The sequence below is a fragment of the Adiantum capillus-veneris genome, chromosome 24 (assembly GCF_014529385.1).
Source record: "Adiantum capillus-veneris isolate H3 chromosome 24, ASM1452938v2, whole genome shotgun sequence".
Lineage (NCBI taxonomy): Eukaryota > Viridiplantae > Streptophyta > Polypodiopsida > Polypodiales > Pteridaceae > Adiantum > Adiantum capillus-veneris.
In genome coordinates, this window is record NC_140954.1 from 93,226,101 (window position 1) to 93,241,137 (window position 15,037).

General features: G+C 43.1%; 1 protein-coding gene across 1 annotated transcript in view; it reads left to right on the forward strand.

Annotated features, from left to right (window-relative positions):
- Positions 1-15,037, forward strand: part of LOC147426784 (uncharacterized) — a 192,615-nt gene that overhangs the window by 56,215 nt on the left and 121,363 nt on the right. The window contains exons 5-10 of the mRNA XM_086498705.1: positions 9,783-9,855; positions 11,588-11,632; positions 11,753-11,821; positions 12,004-12,036; positions 14,245-14,285; positions 14,407-14,484. Coding sequence (XP_086354831.1) covers positions 9,783-9,855; positions 11,588-11,632; positions 11,753-11,821; positions 12,004-12,036; positions 14,245-14,285; positions 14,407-14,484 — 339 coding nt within the window. The remainder of the gene's footprint in view (positions 1-9,782; positions 9,856-11,587; positions 11,633-11,752; positions 11,822-12,003; positions 12,037-14,244; positions 14,286-14,406; positions 14,485-15,037) is intronic.

Consider the following 15,037-nt stretch of genomic DNA (forward strand, 5'->3'; position numbering starts at 1 on the left):
ATTTTCATCTTGGAGTCTTTGTTCTTGGAACTCCATTGTCACGCAGGTCTCTGTACTTTAGCAAAGGCGGTCGATTGGGCTTGAGTGACCTTTGCTTCGACTTCTTTTACTTTATCGGTGGCGAGATGGACCATGGCGTCGAAGCGTGCCTCGAGCTTGCTAAGGCGGGCTTTAAGGTCACGATTCTCCTCCATAACCCGATCAAGGGCTGGTTGAAGCTGTCCAATCTGTGTGAGCTTGCTAGGGGCTGCTACGACTGCCGCAAAACTTGGTCGGACCCTTACGGTGAGCTTTGGGGTATTCATCTTTGAAGTATATGTCGTAGTGTGACTGGGTTCTTGGCGAAGTGGCCTCAATAAATTTTGCCTTTGCCCTTGAAACTTAGGGGTTTTGCAGAGCACATGACGAGCAGAGCGGGGTCGATTCTGTTGTGGCAGCGAGACCTCGACAGTGGGGCAACAAGGCACGGCTAGCAGAAGCTGGGTCGGCGAGCAGAAGCTGGGTTGGTCGAAGAGAAATGCCCTCGACTACAAAACCAATGTCTTGTCTCGATCGAAGGGAGTGGGAGCTAAGACGAATGGTTGCATAGTGCGTATCGCTGACAAGGGGATAGGCTCAAGCATATAAGGGTGAATACGGTTTCCTCTTTCAGCAAAGAACATGGTTTTGTAGTTGGGGGCAATATGGGTGGTGTAATGTATGAAGCGTGGCCCATTGGATTTCTACGAAGCCGTAATACATTGGCATGTAGAAAAGCTTCATTCACTTGGGAGTCTATTGAGGCATCATGGAGCAAGTGTAATGCATCTCATCTCCCAAAGCACTTCTTTATGTCTTGCATACATCTCGTGCTCAAGATCTTGCTTTTATGCGTCTTTTGAACCTTTTTGCTTGCTTCCCATGCAGCTGTAGGAAGTTGATTTTGATGCATCTTTATCATGTACTCCACAACCCTTCACATGCCCATAACCTCAATTGGAAGAGATCTCGACTCAAGAAGTAGGAGCATATATGGTGTTTGTGACTTAACTTGGAGAAAGTTTGTAAGAAAATGCTTTTGGACACTCTTAAACTCTTTCCAAGTAGACATTGAGATGCTCTCGCCCCACACTTCAACTCCGTAAAGAAGAACCAGTGTCACCAATGTGTCAAAAAGGTACTTCTTGAGAACCCAACTTTTGATATTTTCCGTATTACACATATTCTCAAATGCATAGTATGCTCTCTTCCTAGCTTCCAAACGACGCATAGCACATTCATGCCACTTGTGATTGGTCAGAACCTCAAGGCCAAGGTACTTAAGCGCTAACAACTTCAAGTGTCTCATTGTTGTACACAATGCTTGGTTGTTTTCTCGAGTATAACCTTTGTTTCACAATCAGCCCACTATGCAAGCAAAAGTTCTCAAGGACAATCATAAGCTTTTGTGTATCCTCTAGAGTGTGTGCTAGAAGCACTACATCATCTCCATACAAAAAAAAGCATGATTACCGCATTGCAAATAGTGACCTCTTCAATGCCTTTTTCTTGCATAGAGTCAAGTACCATTTGTTCCAATTGATCGATGCATAGACCAAAGAGAGTTGGTGACAATGGACATCCTTGTTTAAACCCAATAGAACTTGCAAAAATTTCTGAAACTCCTCTTCCCATACGCAATTGACATATCACCTTGTCATAGATTCGAGAAACCACAAGCATAAACTCACTTAGCACTCGGAATTCTTCCATCCTTCTGCACAAATTGTTACATGGAATCATATCAAAGGCTTTCTTAAAGTCCACAAAGCAACAATACAATCACGTGCCTTTCAACCTACTTTTCTCCATGAGAATGCGAAGAGTGACAAGATGATCGATGGTGCTATGGCATTGACGAAAACTCGCTTGTCATTTTGTACGCTTCTCATTCTCTTCAGCTCAATCACTCATTTTTATCTCCATTATGTACCTAAACAATTTTTCCATAAGAGACCCCCTACTGGCAGGCTCTCACCTTTATTTGTTTAATACTTAGATTCCTCCACGGAATCTTTGATCCCAAGTTAGTCAATCCATTAGCTTCCAAAAGCAGGACATAGTATTTGAACTTAGCTCCTAATAGAGTATCACTCATTTCACGTCTGGCTTAGACCAACCCACCTCCACGAAATCCGTGACTCTAGCCCCAATGTTAACATTAAAAAAAAGCACACTGCTCGTCAACTGCAGACCCGCCCTCTTGCGCTCCCACTTGGTCCCTGTCTTCGCCCCTTGCTTCGCGTTTGGCACCACCTCCGCTTCCTTTTACGGTTGTAATCTCTACGCCCCCCCCCCCCCCCCCCCCCCCCCCCCCCCCCCCCCCACCCCACCACCACCACCAACACACTCCTCCATTCCATTTTTCGTGCTTCGGTGGCGACGCAGTATCATATTTTATTCGCCTTTGTATTTTTTTTTTCGAAATTGGGTACCCCCTACTAGTCCGGTATTTATTTACATTCTTTACATCCTCTTCTTTATGCAAAGGTTGACCCAATTAGTGCTCTAATTACAAGGCATACCATGTTAGAGTGCAAGGTTGAACATATCACATATCCACTCGTGTGAATTCTCCTATCCATTTAATCATTTCCGGCTTGATACCTTGAAGATCTCCTGCTTTGTGAGTGGCCACCTTTTAGAGCCCGTTGCACATATCCTCAATAGTAAAGAAAGAGGGCTTACATGGGAGTGAATTATAAAATGGCATCTTTCGAGCATTTGGTTGCTCATATAGTTGCCTACAATGTGTGTACATATTCATAAGACTCAAGTTACCAAAACTCTCAACCCGCTTGCCCCTCAAGTTTCTCCAAAATCTTCCACATGCTCATGCCTTTTCTTGAACTTAAAGAAATTGATGCTTGACTTCCCATGTTCATTTCTTTTGATCAATGCCTTGTATGTATGCAAATGACTTTGATAGTTAGTTGTCTTTGTCCATAGTCGCATCTAGCTTTATCAAGGACTTTTGAGCATCTTGACATTCTTTATCAAACCACCTTTTGCGTGATCTATCTTTGTTGATACCATGGATATGCTTTATGGCAAGGCATTCTTCAGCACAATAACAAATAAGTTTCTCTCTCTTCGGAGGAGATTTTGTTGCTGATCTTTGTGTAGCTTTTTGAGCTTTAGCTTCCATTGATTTTGAGCTATCTGTCACTTGTTCTCGTATCTTGATGTTTTGGATCAATCTGAGATAATCTTTGACTTGAGTCTTACCATCTATAGGGGTTTATACAAAGTCATGGACTCACTGGTATTCATTGCCATCTGCATCTCTATATGTATATGCGAGCTTGGTCACATGAAATTGCTTGAACTCTATGGAACTTATTGGCTTTTGACTTTGACTTGTGGAAGGTAACCGATACTTTTGTCCTTGATGATCTTCATAAAAGCATTTGTCAAGAGATTTTGATGGAATTTGGGTCAATTGGGAACTTCCAACAACCATATGGCCTTTTATATGTCAATACAGACCCAAGCATCTATGTCATCTGTTAAGGTGGCTACCACCCTTTCCATAGAGTTCCTGTCACAAAGTGATGACGTGGCTACGGACAGCAGAAACCCTAATTTCCGAAAATCGCGGAGACGAAAATATTACTTTTTTTTTTTTTTGGGTTTTGAGCGACGCAAATCTTGCTTTTTTCTCTACGCAATGAGAAAGAGAGAGAGAATGCTTTTGCTTTCAAGTTTTGACTCTCTGTGAGAGAGAGAGAGCAGTTGCTTTTGATTTGAAGCTTTTGGGGCTCTGCTTTTGATATCCCTTGTAAACATTTAAATAAGTGGTTTGGGCCTTTACTTCTCAGAGTATCTGGACGCAGAGTTTGAGAGTGAATCCCGAGCCACTCTCTTGTACTTTGAATTGATTAATACAAAAAGAAATACCGAAAGGGGCGCCAGTCTTTGGTGCCAATATCTCTAGGCACGGAATTCCGCCGGGCCAGTGCAAATCTATTGTGATCCGTGACTTGTTTTGAAGTGGTTATTTGGTGCTGTCGCGGTTGATTCTTGACTTGGAGTTTCCAAGTCTGTTACAATGGTATCAGAGCACGGCCAATTTCTCTTCTACGGGAAATCTGATCCCCAATTTTTTTTTTCCGCGGCACCTATGGCTTCATGCAAGACTCCCTCTGCATCTGGAGATGTGGGCAGGGATCACAACGAAGATTCCGGCAGAGAGTATGGCCCGCCTCGGCCTACTCAAGCGGAGCAAAGAGAGATGAAGCGTCGTCAATTGATCGGCGATGCAACAAATACGATGCAACTCACGGAGGATGGTTTTGTGATCAGACCAGGATACATGGACACTCATCTATCCCACAGGATACGATGTGCTATTGGTCAAATACGCACATCCTCACATCAGCTAGAGATCGAGACAGGCAGATTTAGAGGAGTACTTGCTGAGTCCAGGATTTGTCAGGTGTGCTAGATAGAGCCAGAGACAGAGCTACATTACATATGTCACTGCCTAGTATACCATGAGATACGAGGCCGCTTTCACTGTCTATTCAGAGAGGGTTTTGGGCCACTTTCTAGAGTCATGAGATACGAGGATCAGAGATGTCTCAGATTATACTTACTGGAGATTCGCAAACACAGAGAGGACCTCTTGAAGAGGGGGCTGGGGCACAATGAGAGATCTAGCAACAACGGAAGATTATAGACTTCTTTCAGTCACAGACAGAGGAGTCCGAGCAGCCCCAACAACATAACAACACCAGAGGCATATTGCTTGATCGGGCGATAGAGTTGGGGCGGTCCCATCTCCCACGGATGAGGGGGCCCTCTCGACATCGACGCAGACTGCGACAGAGGATCCATACCATACTGGCACGACGTAGGAGCCGTCCAGACAGAGTGCCTACCTTGGAGGACATTGAATCTCTATAGCCTTTTGGATACTGATGTATATGTATATGATGCCTTGACTGTCACAGAGCTCCATTGTATCAGCTCACCCTTTGTATTCCCCTTGTATTAGCTTTCACCCCACCCCTACCCACTATTTTGGTCTCAAAAGTCATTTTGGCCTTTTGAAGACGTTAATATTTCATTTCATTTCTCTCTCTAAATCTCTTGCATGCCTGCTACCGCGAGTGTGTATGCATCTACGCTTCTGCATTGTGCTATTTTGATGGGTACCACATGACATAGTATGGATTGAGTTTGCCGCTCATCCCATGGTGATCGAGGCACTTTTTCAGATAGTAGGGTTTTTTCATAGAGATAGAAGGATGAACAGAGATAGAGACAGGATCATTGTGAGGGCTTGGGAGGCTTCTTAGGCATTGGTTGCCTAGCGGAGGAGACACACATGGTGTCCTATTTTAGAGAGATTGGTTGCCTGACCTGGCCTGTATATGGAGAGACTATCACCATTTCAGTATGATGCTGATGCACGTCATATACAGCTGTTCAGTTCGGAGAGGAATCAGGTTATGAGATGTGATCTGATACAGGATTATGTGAGGCAGATATTATTGCCCAATGAAGATGGATTTCTACAGAGCATTTCTCACAGATTAGAGAGCAGGGGCTCATGGACTCGCTGTTCACCGTAAAGGCAACAGGTTTCAGGCTACGAGCTCTCCTCGCCACAGCCAAGGCTTCGACGTTTTCGCTACTGCCTCGACGTGGCTGGTGATCAGAAAGCCTGTACGTCCCCCATAACCAGTTGCCAGCGCATCCCCCTACTCGCCAATTCGAAGAATCCCCGTCAGAGGCACTTGCTTCCTTTGAGCCAACAGCCCTACAGAAAAACAGAAATTGCAAAAAATAGAGCGCAAAATTCTGAATTTTACAAGGAATTTACAGGAAATTCGGAAATTGTAGAATTGGCAGTTGCAGAAAGCGGGACTTTGTTTTGAGTTGCAAAAATTGCAGGAAATGCAAATGTATGCCATGTATGCTTAATGTGGGAGAACATGTATGCATAATGTGATGCGTGTAGTGTGGTCTCCTACTACAGTCGCAAATTTTCTCTCATTTTTTGGCGGCGACCAAGCATGAGGAAACAGAATGATAAGCCGGACCCTTAGAGGATGCAGTTCAAAAGTGCAAAGAAGAAATGACCGAAACCTTTAGTAAAATTAACCGCAACCTATTGGACACAATAAAAATGCTCGACGAATGCGTGTTGGCCCAAGAAAGCAAGATAACTACACTCGGAGATCGTGTGACGGCCCAAGACGAAGAGATTGCGTCACTCAAGAGGGAGCTCGCTGATTCACGATCACGAAATGCACTTGAAGAAGGAGAATCGCAACCTTCAGTAATAGAAGAGCTCAACACGATCAAAGAGTGTCACGTGACACATCTAACCCTATGTGTACGTGGACAAGCTACTTCATGACATGCGTTCAATTCAATTAGATTAAGAAGTGATCTGGCACTTTTGTGAGTCTGTTCGCAGACCGTGCATGTCCAGACACTTAGAGTAGATGCATATACTCTGGTTGCACATAGTATGATCATTAGATTTCCATTAGAATCCATCAGGAGCATTTTCCAGTGCATAGAACCTATTTTCCCTATTTTAGCCAATTTTCACTTATTATTTTTAAGTGACTTGTTGAGAACTAGGTAGGGCAATTTTAGCAAGCAAGTATATAAAGAAACCTAGCGCTAGTACTTTCTGGCAGAATTGGCAGCAAGAACTTCGCGTTTAACAGACACCTTCTCAACAAGACTCCCCACCGGCGGTAAACCTAGCGTTTTCAGCCATCAAAAGGCCCAACGTTTTTGCATCAAGATCAGCCTCCAACGGTTTTTGTATTGCAGATCAGCCCCGGCCACAGCACGACAACAGATCAGCCCTAGCGTTAGCAGATTTCCTCAGCAACACAGATCAGCCCTAGCATTTTTGCATCAGCCTGGCACCTCAACGTTTTTACAGATCTTCGCGACAGAACCAACAAGAACACGAGCGTTTTCAGTTTTCAGCATAGACTCACAACAGAGCAAGTCCCAAACCTCGCAGATCTCACCTTCCCGTAGCAGATCCTCGCCGCACGGTCAGATCCCGCGAAGTTTGCAGTTTCAGCCCGGAAAACGCAGATTTCAGCATCTGCGTTTTCAGCGCGTCGTCGTCGCATCGTCGCCATCGACATCGTCACCGACATAGAGTCAGAATTCAGCAGATACAAGATTTGCAGATTTCAGCCTTAGCGTTTTCAGATTTCAGTCCGTCTCGTCATCGTCCTCATCGTCGTGGACATCGTCGGCAAGTCCAAGCATTGTAGAGATTTGTGCAAGAGCATTGTAGACTGCTCTTGCCATAGAGAGTGGGGCCTTCGGAGGAGGGTTTGACAACTTTTCTGGTGTCGTATTCTTCTCTCTCAGTCTCAGCACCTTCATCCACAGTGTTTATCCACTTTGTTTGTGTCCATTGCACTCTCTCACTAAAGGAACGGAAGGCTCTCCCTTCTGTAAGTAAAAGGAACCCTTGAGGAAAGTGCGGAGCACTCATCTTGAGCAAAGTTGAACATTCACTTCCGTTGCACCTTACAAAGAGCAAGTGCGAGCCATCAAAGAGGGGGAAGAGCAGCACAAAGAAATGGCGACCTCTTGGGTGGACGTTATTACAAAGACTCAACAGAAGGCAGATTGAGGCCGAGAAATGGATTGAGATTGCCAAGAAAGGGAAAAGCAAGGAAACAACAACGTCCACACCCACCATAATCAACCTGACGCTAGAAGAGGAGCAAAGAAGGCGTGTGCGCTCTCAATGTGTCAGAATTTGCGGCCTTAAAGACAAAGATAATGTGGACGAGGAGGTAAAAGAACTCATGGCTTTGATGGGGGTTCATGAGCCAATGCACTCAAGAGCTTGTAGAGCGGGCGACAAGAAAAATGGGAGCAAGTGGGAAATCTCGGAAGAAAGGGCACTCAACCTTCGTTTTTCCTCCATAGAAGCGAAGGACTTTTTGAAGAAGAGACCAACTCTTAAGAAAACGGGCATCTTTCTCGGGGATGATCTTACCCTCTCATAGATCGCTCATATGCAGGAGGTAATGCCATAGATTAGAGTGGCAAGGGAAAAAGGTAAGATTGCTTTTTACCGAGATAGAAGAGTGGTGATGTTGGAGCCACGCTCCACATGACGGTGTGAGACCTATGGGACCACACTCAAAGTTGCTACCTGGAATTGTAATGGATCTATGTGTCTTGATGTGGGTGCTTTTGAGGAAAGTTTTAGTGGGAGAGACATCTTCTTCTACTCTGAGACACATCAGGCCCCTGGGCAGTCTATGCCTCACATTATTGGATACAGATGTGAGACCGCTTGTAGGAGACGTGATCAGAGCACAGAGGGCGGGGATCAGGAGGAGTGGCAGTGTTATTCAGGGAGGAGTTGCAGCCATTGATACATATAGCTCGCAGGGATGAGCAAGCTAGGTACATGTGGGTGAGATTGAGAGCAGAGACAGACATATATCTTTACATTGCTATTTGCTACTTCCCCCCGAGTACATCAGTGTATGCACCACCCAGAGGATAGTCCTTATCTATTTTGGATGATGACATCTGGGAGTTCTCTAGAGATGGTGACATCATCATTCTAGGGGACTTCAATGCTAGGACTGCCCATCATGAGAGAGTTTTTTATGATACTTCAGAGGAGATGCTGAGAGAGCTGAACGTTGCAGAGACGGGCCTATCCAGAATATCACAGGATGGGGAACATACTGAGTATGGACGACACTTGATAGACATGGGGATTGCACATGGATTGGTCATCTTGAATGGTCTACAGAGATTTCCCGATGCGGGGGGTTTTACATGCTTTCCACACAGACATGGAGCCAACACAGTGGATTATGTCATGGCACAGCAGAGTCTCATCTCTAGTATCCAGGATCTCACGGTTGGACCTAGACCTGTTGGTGTGGCAGTGGATCATGCTCTTGTGTCGCTGACCATCTCTTTCCAGTTTAGTGTAGCACACAGGCCATAGGCAGCAGTCCCTACTCGCTACACCTTCACACGGGAGACGGACTGTGTATACATAGATGGGATCTACAAACGCTTGTGTACAGAAGAGCCAAGGCGACCTTTGGAGGAGCTTACTAGTATACTGACACAGACATTACATGATGCAGCAACAGAGGCATACCCACACACCCAGCCTGAGGAGAGACACTGTTCTGAGAGCATGCCCCAGAACAGTTGGTATGATGAGGAATGCCGCAAGACTAGAGCTAGACTTCAGAGGGAGGCGCTTTTGGGGGACATCACTCACAGACAATCACAGATTAACTTCCGGCGCCTAGTGCGACGGAAGAAGAGGGCATTTTTGGATTGCCTAGAGTAGGACCTATATCAGTTATTCTTGAGTCAGGACATGCATGATTTAACATATACTGACATCGAGCTCCCTTTTTCCCCTCGGCACACAAAGACATGGTTATTACATGGACATCTACATATCTAATTTTCTCTCACAGGCCAGAATCGTCTTTACTAAACATCAATGATCTGTCCAACTCCCCTTTCCACTCTTCTTCCCAGCCCTTCTCTCGTCTATTTTCCCCTTTTCTCTTTCATCCCTTCCCATTTTCACTATTCTTCCATGCCTGCCTGGCAATGCCTCAAACACTCCATTTACGCCTCATTTTTGTACATGTTTATGAGGCAAAGTCAGTTATCACTGTCTAGGCTCTCTGTGAGCTCCATTCAATGCAGCTGAGAGAGTGCACGGTTTTTTCATGAAGTGCTATATTTGATCAGCTTGTGGATGTGGTCAGGTGCTTCATGGAAGAAGAGAAATTTCCAGATGGCTCCGATTTTGCATTGAGTGGGCTTGATGTCCTTGAAAAGGTAGAGGACGATTGCAAATCTTGTCTGCCTTTTTCTTGCTTTGATGATCTTCGTGCCACCTAAAATCCTCACAAAGGTATCGCTATTTGAGATGTTTGTTTGAAGTAAGGCACTGTTTTCAAGTAAACATTTTAGGAACGTGATGCACAGTCATAACTCGGCACACAATGAAAGTGGTTGTAAAAATTTCGCCATTTAACAAAAATATATATCTGTACCTCTACAATAGTGAGTCTGGGTATAGAAACAATATTTCCACTTAAGATTTATTGTTGTTCAGTCTAGGTTCTGCTTTGAAAGAGTGGGCTTGAGCTGTTAATAGATATTGAAGTAGCTTATTTACCATAATAAATGGTGCCTTTGTAGCAGTGCCATTGGTCCCTAATAAGTCAAGGGCTACACATTGATGCCAAGGCAGTTTGAGTAGAAAGGGACAAAGGATAAGTAATGATCAGGTGTATATCTACCTGTATATGTTGGATGAAAGCTGCGGAAACGGCAGACATTTCTTGTAAGGAGGACAGCTTCTGTTAGTATGACATGATGCAGTGGTTACCTAATTGATGGTTCAAGAATGCAAGGTCTATCAATAAGCTGCTCCTCTGTGATGCGATTCGTCTCAAATGCATTAAAAGCTATGGTGGATGGAGATGGTAGAAGCATTAGCAGGATAAGGTTCAAGACTGGCTTAGGAGAATTGGATTGTGGGTTTAATTGTAAAGCTGACTAAGAAAGAGGAGAATGGAGTCATTGAAGTGGTGCAACACAACAACGAGATTGTCGTAGTTTAATTGGAGATGGTAGAAGCATTAGCTAGAGAAGGTTAAAGACCGGCTCAGGAGAATTGGAATGCGGGTTTAATTGTAAATCTGACCAAGAAAGAGGAGAATGGAGTCATTGAAGTGGTGCGACACAACAACGAGATTGTCGTAGTTTAATTGGAGATGGTAGAAGCATTAGCAGGTTAAGGTTAAAGACCGGCTCAGAAGAATTGGAATGCAGATTTAATTATAAACCTGACCAAGAAAGAGGAGAATGGAGTCATTGAAGTGGTGCGACACAACAATGAGGTTGTCATAGTTTTGAACAAGGTGCCTTTTGATTTCAAATAAACAGGAAAATGGTGTTAACATTGAAAAGATTTTTGATAAAAAGAACTGAGATTAATCACCATACAATAGAGAGTAGGGAACAGCTACATCAAAACTGATTACCGTAAAAATTCTCCTATATCCAAAAATCAAAGTAAAGGATAGCTATAGCCTGCACAGTCCTCAGCTTCAAGAGTCGTATTTTTCTCAAGGCTGATTTCCTCAAGTCAAAGGAGTATGCATGGTTTAATCAGCTAGTTGCACCTGTAGGATGAAAATCTGAACATTTTGAAGGCTCTTTATTGCGTGATTTTATCCTCATCTACTAAAAGTGAAACCTTACGACTGTTGTTTTAGCATTTTAGCATTGCAATTGCTTGGTTTTCAGCAGAGTATAGGAGTGACAGTGAAAAAGGTCTGTCTTTGATATAGAGAAAGTAGAAGGATCTGGATCTTATTCTCTGCATCAATTTGGCTGATTGCACCTTGTAAAGGTCTTGATGATCAGAATTTGCTTGAAAAAGTATCTTACATAAATTGGAACATCTGGAAGCTGTGCACATGATTCTTTGGCCTTACTCTTTCTTGATATCTCAGTTCATTGCCAGGGCTGGTCTTATTTTGGTTTCTTGTCTGTACAGCTGAATGGTAAGAAGTATTCGGAGTTGGATGATTCTTTGCGTGAGGTACTGCCACAATCTGACTCAGTTTTGTTTTGTTTAAAATCATCATATTATGCGAGGCTGAAATTTTAGAGATTAATTGCTTAATGGAGGTGGCCGACTGTCATGGCCTTCACATGGCAGGTTATGCGTGACTTTGCACTCAATGTTCACACAATCTCGAGAAATTCAGATGATGTGGTGGTTTTTGAGGTATGGCTATATTGTGCTTTGTCGCCTACCATGTGATACCATCTCTATCCTTCATATGCGTTGGTGGAACCAGTCCACTTTCAGCAATCATGTTCAAGGCCAGGGACAACAAAGCTCTGTAATCCGAAATTGGTTATTTTAATGCTTTCAAATGCCAGTTTTAATAGCTCTCTTCTTTACAGGTCTTTGAGCGTCTCAACATGGGATCAACTCAGGTGTGTAACCAAAACATGCTATCTTAAGAAGGTAGTTAGGTTTCTCCATTATTGCAAGTTTGAAAGGCAACGGATATTGTGTAACCATGCTTAATTGTTCAACAAGGATGCCCTTTGAGTGCCATGGATACGCACATCCTCTGTTGACGTTTCTATTCACTCTCACATCTCAGCCTTGCAAGCACTTATAACTCTCAATTTGTTGCTTAAGCTTGTGTTCCTAATTATGTTTGTTTGTGCAATTGGTCCAGTTGATATTGAATGTGTCATGAAAGCCTCGGAAAGTTTGAGATTGTATGCAGATCATAGATTGCATATTGATCTGATAAACTAAGTCACTATATTTGATCGCTGTTGATTCATAAGATATACTGCTTCTCGAAAAACTGATTAGTACTTCCCAGTATAAGTGGTGAGTAATTGTTTGGTACTCAAACACAAGCAGTTACTTCAAACCCATCTGTGGACTGAAAAAACACTGCACTATAAGAGATCTACAAAGAGACATGTGACAGGCGGAGCTCCTCTCATTGGCCCCCCATTGGCGTACTTTTTTTTATATGTCAAATAAGAGTTTACAGCCGTCTCTTTCTCAGAGAGGCCCCTCTCATACTTTTGCTTACAATAGGCACGCTTCCCTTCATTAAATAGCTCTTAAACTGCTTAATGCAGTTAAAAAGCAATCACTAGAAACAATTCAATTCAAAAAAGCAATTGGTTGACCTAATCTCATGTAGGGACATATGAAAAGCATTAGCATGGGCTGAGCTGCCACGCCAATTCAAAAAAGCAATTGATTGACCTAATCTCATGTCCGGACATATCAAAAACATTAGCATGGGCTGAGCTGCCACGTCAACAGGTGTCCATACAGGCTCCCCCATTGTCATCCATACAAGCTCTCCTTTTGTATAAATAATGCCACGCCATCAATTGGACCAGTCACATCATTCCTTTTGTGACATACCCCCTCGGGAAAAGGAGACGTAATCGCTCTCGGTTACATTGTCAAAATAGGCACAGCACAGGAGATTAGTAGACACTGATACTATGGAGACATGCTCAACACCATTCATACAGAAAGTGGCACACATTACGGAGCATACAGTAAAAACGCGTTAGTATAACATTTCACATTGAACATACATTCTTGTCGAACATTTCACATGAGACCGAGATCTATCTACTAGCCATCACATCCTTGTCAAACATTTTATGTTAGATGGAGATGTGTCTTATGCACATGTACAAATTACCGTAGTTCGGACTCACCATCAAATGCTTGGTACAGAGATAGAATGCTTTAATCACTTATCGCAGAGAAGCTCCTAGGCAGAGTACCGTTGGCCCACCTTACTCACAAACACGTTGGTCTGTGGACGAGTGAGTGGAGTGGCTCCCCTCCGTGTAGCAGGTATTGCACCACACTTGACGACTGATTCCAACCTGACTAAACTTTTTCTAGGAAGTTCCAAACCAAAAGTCTCAAAAAAAGATCAAGCCACGAGGGTCATCTGCCAATCCTCCTCCATTTGAAGTGTTTGGCACCACCAAGAGTATTGCCACCTGGCCCATCTCCAAATTCCTTAGAAAGGTCTTCTCTTCTATCTTTCTTTAATCTTACATTCATTCAATGAAATGTGCCGTCTAATAATATCAACATTTGAATCTGCCATTTGTTTGGATGTGTCATGAAACCTTGGAAGACCAAGAAGCGAATTTGTCGTGATCCTTCATTGTGCTCAATTTTATTCATCTATTGCTTTCACAATTAGCTCCTCTCTTTGTCAATAATACTGCTCTCTTTGTTAATAATACTCTCTTTTTGTCAATAATACATTGACGCAAAGAGCAAGAGCCGCCCTCCTGTCGGATGATTTGATCTTTCACTTTACTGAAATAGAACACACTGAAACTGAATTGAAGAGACAACACTTTCCACTTGTAGACGAGAGGAAAGAGGTGGAGTTTCTCTTCAGAGAGTGTGGGCTTCAGGCCTTGGCGGTATTTCTTTAATCATTAACAAGAGAACACAACTGTTGTGTGACCACATACTGATCTCTGTTTTACAATTGAGGCTATGTCTTGTATGTAATTCTTTGAAATTATCCTTTACGATTATTTAAAGATGCTCTATGCGTTTTTTGGTTTTTTCACAATTTTCTCATGGAGTCACCTCTGCAACTTTTCTGTTTCATCTGGTTGCAGCTGAATGAACAAGAGCTTCGCAACTGTGTCTTTCAAGGCAGGTTTGAGTCCTTAAGTGTCTTTTACAAAGCTCATGATTAAAACCTTAAATAAATGTATAATAACTACGATGCTATAGGAAAACTAAGAGACCTCACGGGGTTAAATTGCTGTATCTTACAGCTACATTGATTTTCTGAATGATGTGGCTCAACATCCAGCTATGCTCAAAGCCTTTCGACAAGATGCTCCACACAAAAGGTAAATTCATTTAACAATATCAAAGTGATTTTTGAACCGAAAGATTTGATAAAGTTGACTTTTTTGGAGTGTTTGTGAATGGAAACTGTTTGAGGAAGCTCAAATGCTTCTTTTTTTTTTGCAATCTGATGCGAAGCATCAACCCCTGCGACATGCGGGGTGTGGGTGTGGGCACAATCCCGTAAAGCTCAAATGCTTCTTAACAATGGGCAAATAGTGCACAAAACAATTTACACAAAATTTGTCTACTTCCCATTGGGCATTCCTCGTTTGATGGACTTTCAAAGTCTGGAGTGATGTAGTACTGCTGGAAGGAATAACCCTTGTAAGTGCAGCTTGTCGCGCCTTTTTCTACCATTTCTCTAGTCTACATATATATTAAATATTTTTGCCTCATAAAGAGAAGCCTGCATAAATGAAGTAAAGGGCAGAAAATGAGCTGTTACTGAAAAGTCTTTGGCATGCACACTTTGAGACCATGACATTCTCTCTAGTACTTCCTATATGTAAGCGCCCCGTACCACTATTGAGTGCTTATTTCTTTTTTTTTTCC